Source organism: Nansenia antarctica, assembly GCF_963989245.1.
Source record: "Nansenia antarctica genome assembly, chromosome: 17".
Lineage (NCBI taxonomy): Eukaryota > Metazoa > Chordata > Actinopteri > Argentiniformes > Microstomatidae > Nansenia > Nansenia antarctica.
Genome location: NC_137687.1, coordinates 2,535,388 through 2,539,654, shown reverse-complemented (window position 1 = coordinate 2,539,654; position 4,267 = coordinate 2,535,388). Strand labels below are relative to the sequence as shown.

The following is a 4,267-nucleotide window of genomic DNA, read 5'->3' as shown; positions in this document are numbered from 1 at the left end:
ATACAATATGCCCATGTCGGCATGGGTTCGAATCCGGCCCTGCTGACATGCCCTCTCTCCCTGCTTCTCCTTACTTTCCTGTCTGTCTTCACTACATCTGTAAATATGAGGCTCAAGGTATCTTCGTGTGTTTCGTCAGGTGTACAACACCATGTGCAGAAACTTTCCCCGGAGATTCGTCCTGCCTCTGGACGTGGACCAGGCGACACCGTGTGGACAGAACCTCAACACACGGCCCGACAGCTCAGCTACCGCCATCAAGATCGCCAACAATAAGGTGTGTTATCATAACCGTGCGCCTTTGTTTTCAAATTGTTCAAAAAATCACTCGGAATTCAAATATTCAAGATATTATTGCGGCTGTGGCGCAGGAGGTGGGGCCGGTGTCTAATGATCGCAAGGTCGGCAGATCGGCGGTTCGAACCCCGGCTGGCCACATGTTGAGGTGTCCTTGGGCAAGACACTGACTGAACCCCAAATTGCTCCCAATGAGCGGGCCGGCGCCTTGCATGGTAGCTTGCCGCCATTGGTGTGTGAATGGGTGAATGAGAGGCCATTGTAAAGCGCTTTGGAATAAGGCGTTATAAATGTCAGTCCATTTATTATTGCAACGGTAAACAGAATAAATAATAATGCTTGGTCGGATCTAACCCGTTTTATCATTGCTCTGTACTAAGGACTTGAGAAATTCTAGACCATCTGTCCTGTCCTGTCCCATTATCAACATGTCATTCGAAGTGTATCTTTAACACTAGAACAGCCATGGGTGGGGTCATTTGTCCCTGTGAGTACACCCAGTATCCTTACATTTTCAAAATCACATCAGGATAAGCTAGTATGAAGCTATTTTGCATTTTTTCTGCGTGGGAGACAGGCTAATTTACAAAGCGGCCAACTAGTGGTCGTTGTGTGTAAATAGCAGCTTCCCATTGTCATTTGACCCCCCGAGGCAGCTCTTATAGTAGGTAAAAAAAGGCACGGCTGTTCTAGTGTTAAGGCTACACTGTACCTTTACACTCCAGACAGTTAGCAACACATTTGTAGTACAAAGTGATTCATACAGGGAGATTCTGTTTCTACTCTTCTGTGAATTCTTACTATGAGAGCTTCATGAACCCTCTCTCTCTCTCTCTCTCTCTCTCTCTTTACAGGTGTTCTGCACTTACGAGAATCTCCATGGCGATGACCTCCACGACTACGGCGGCCTGGAGTTCCCCCAGATCAACTACGCCAGGTACAACACCCGGCCGTACCGCTACTTCTACGGCTGTGGGTTCAGACACCTGGTCGGAGACTCGCTCATCAAGATGGACCTCCAAGGCAAACGCATGAAGGTGGGTTCAGTTCAGCGGATCGATTGATTGAATACCGATTGAATACCGTAGCCGACAATACTTTTTATTACCATATGGTACTGTCGTGGATTTAATTGATTCTTAATAGATTGAGTAGAACTTATAAAGCACAAAGAGCTTAAATCAATCGTCTCCAAAGAGGCCTTTTTATTAAGCAAAGTCACATGAGCGCAGAGAGAAAGTAGCAGACAAAAAGGCACCAAAGGCAAAAAGCAAAAAGCAGAAAGCCCCCAACGATGGGTGGCACTCATATTTATAGAACTGTCCTTGGTCATGAGGTCACTATTCTTGGGAACCAATCATATTATACAAATCTGTGATTACACAAGTTATGGGCCCTCCTGTCCATAGTCAGAATTATTCACTGCGCCACAGATCTTGGCCCATCCCTTCCAGGAAACTGTAGAGAGACTTACAAACTGTAGAGAGACTTACATTTCTCAGTATAAAATGATATAAAACAGTACCAACCAAGTAACAAAGTAAAAGGCAGACAATGGCATAGGTGTTCAATCGGGCGACCCAGTGAGCCTTTCAGCTAAACGTTGAAGATTAATTCACCTATACACCTTGCGCCTGCAACAGTTTACAATTGTTTTTAGTTTTTTCCCCTTTACTCTGTATTTGATCTATGTCTTTATATTTTACTATTCCTTTTTTGTTTTCTGTTGTTTACCGTGTAAACTGATTCTTTGATTTATCAATGTAACTTGTTGAATATTCTGTATGTCTCGACGACATTGGAAATGAGGGTGACCTCAATTGTCCTTTCGAGAATAAATAAGGAGAAAAAGGTTTGAATGAATGAATGAAATTTCAGCTCTAACTTTTTTTTTTTTAAGTTATTTTTTCTGAGTGGGGCAGTCCCACTCATATTTTTCATTTTTATTGACAGTAATAGTGAAGATGTAGACAGGAAGGATGGGTGAGAGAGAGAGGAGGGATGACATGGAGGCCGGGTTTGAACCGGGGACCCTGCGGTTAAATGGTCAACGCTTAACCCGCTACGCCACCTAAGCGCCCCCTTCAGCGCTGACTTTGACTTTTCGTTGTCCTCCCAGGTGTGGGCAGAGGCCGGCCTCTACCCGTCCGAGCCTGTCTTCGTAGCCTCGCCTGATGCTACTGAGGAGGACGATGGTGTCATCTTGTCTGTGGTCGTCACCCCGAATAAGGTCAGTTTCACTTTTAACGCATAATGTAGCTTTATTCGTTCACCTGTCACTACCTATCTTCCGCCGTAGACCGAAGACCCATCTCTTCAGGCTACATCTTGACCGTACCCCCTCTTCATACTCACTACCCCCCCTGTAGTTTCCCTACTGTAACTAATAATAATAAAATAAAATAGGTAAACTAAATAATACTTCCTTCATCTAGCATTGTGACTGCCAATGGCCCCTTGTCCTAGCAAAGATTTGTTTTTCTTATGATAACTGGTATGTTGGAGGACAGAGTCTACATGTACCTTTAACAAACGATGCACACTAAAGACCGAATGTAAGAAGTATGTAGCCTTGAGAACCGATGGTTCTCGAGCCTAACGGCCCATCGGGCAGGAGACTATCTCCTGTTTCCGTAGCGTGAGGCTGCTTGATGTACAAGTACACCCCCCCTGGACATGACACTGGTATGTCGCAGGGTCTTTGACTGAATGTAACCCAGTTTATTCTTCATTCTCCTCTCCAGGACAAAAGCACCTTCCTCTTAGTTTTGGATGCCAAGACATTCGAGGAGTTGGGCAGAGCTGAGGTGCCTGTCAACATTCCCTATGGTTTCCACGGAGCTTTCAACTCCACTGCGTAGGTGTGCTGACTGACAATTACCGTGTACAAGATTATTTTAAACGCAGGGAGGCAGAGGAGTGGCACAAATGACCTTCAAATAGATCCGTATTGCTTCCTGGTTCAACTTCCTTATTTACCCGATACTGACTTTTTTAGTGGACTAACCGTTTGCCTGGCAACAACAACATGCTCCATTGGTATAACGTAAAGGAACTCTTTGGCGTTGTGAGACGGACCCCTTCATTGGAGCCACTCTTCCTTCTAGAACAGTCTGTATGGGAGACAGCTGAATGAATGAATGGTCTTTATTGTCATTGATATAGTACAGGTACCATACAACGACATTTGGGAGGGGGGGCTCCCCTGGTGCTAGGAAAAAAATACTAAAAACAAGAAGGGAAAGGAGCTGGCTTACATAAATAAAGGCTATGTACACTATCCACTATACTATACAAATAAAACACTGTGCTGTACTCTATGCTATGCTATACCTATTCTAACATTTCCTATCTCTGAACCTTATGTACCCGAGGGTTGTCATATTGCACATAGTGTTATTGCACATTCATTTAAAGTGTCGCAGTTTGCAGGCTTGAAATGTTCACAGTTGTGTTTCAGTATTGCACTTGATTTCAATCTAGTAGCTGCCATCAAATTGTCTAGATTGTCCAGGGCCTAGAACCTAGGTCTTTGCTGTGTTCAGGGCCTGAATGGCCTGACAGAGATGGAGAAGAGTGCGCCGTGTCAGAGCAACTGGAAAGATGTACTGTATGTTCTGTTTCCTTCTTCCTGGTTGTTGCCTACAGTGTAATAGGTTCCAGGGTTACTGAAATAACCGTCGACGCACCTTATTGGCATTTGTAAGTGTAGAGAGAGTTGTAGAACATAAAATGTTGCCATGACAACATGGTACCAGTAGTAAACTGACTTGACTACTGTGACTGATACTGCCGTTATATTGTTGTTTATAATGCTAATTGAATCTTTAATGATAATGTATAAATGTTGTTCTTACCAATCCTCTGTATATAAATAACTTTAAATAAAATTCCCCCCAAAATCTAAAGACTCTCATTCTTGAAAAGCTGGTTTGTTGAACTCAATTGTTTCAATGTTATTGGGACATGT

At 43.8% G+C, this 4,267-nt stretch overlaps 1 protein-coding gene across 1 annotated transcript in view; it reads left to right on the top strand.

Moving 5' to 3' along the window:
- The window catches only part of bco2b (beta-carotene oxygenase 2b), a gene marked incomplete at both ends in the record, with an annotated part of 15,594 nt that extends 12,436 nt beyond the window's left edge, over nucleotides 1-3,158 (top strand). The window contains 4 exons of the mRNA XM_080547555.1: nucleotides 140-277; nucleotides 1,152-1,334; nucleotides 2,417-2,527; nucleotides 3,042-3,158. Coding sequence (XP_080403681.1) covers nucleotides 140-277; nucleotides 1,152-1,334; nucleotides 2,417-2,527; nucleotides 3,042-3,158 — 549 coding nt within the window. The remainder of the gene's footprint in view (nucleotides 1-139; nucleotides 278-1,151; nucleotides 1,335-2,416; nucleotides 2,528-3,041) is intronic.
- Between the last annotated feature and the right edge of the window lie 1,109 nt (nucleotides 3,159-4,267).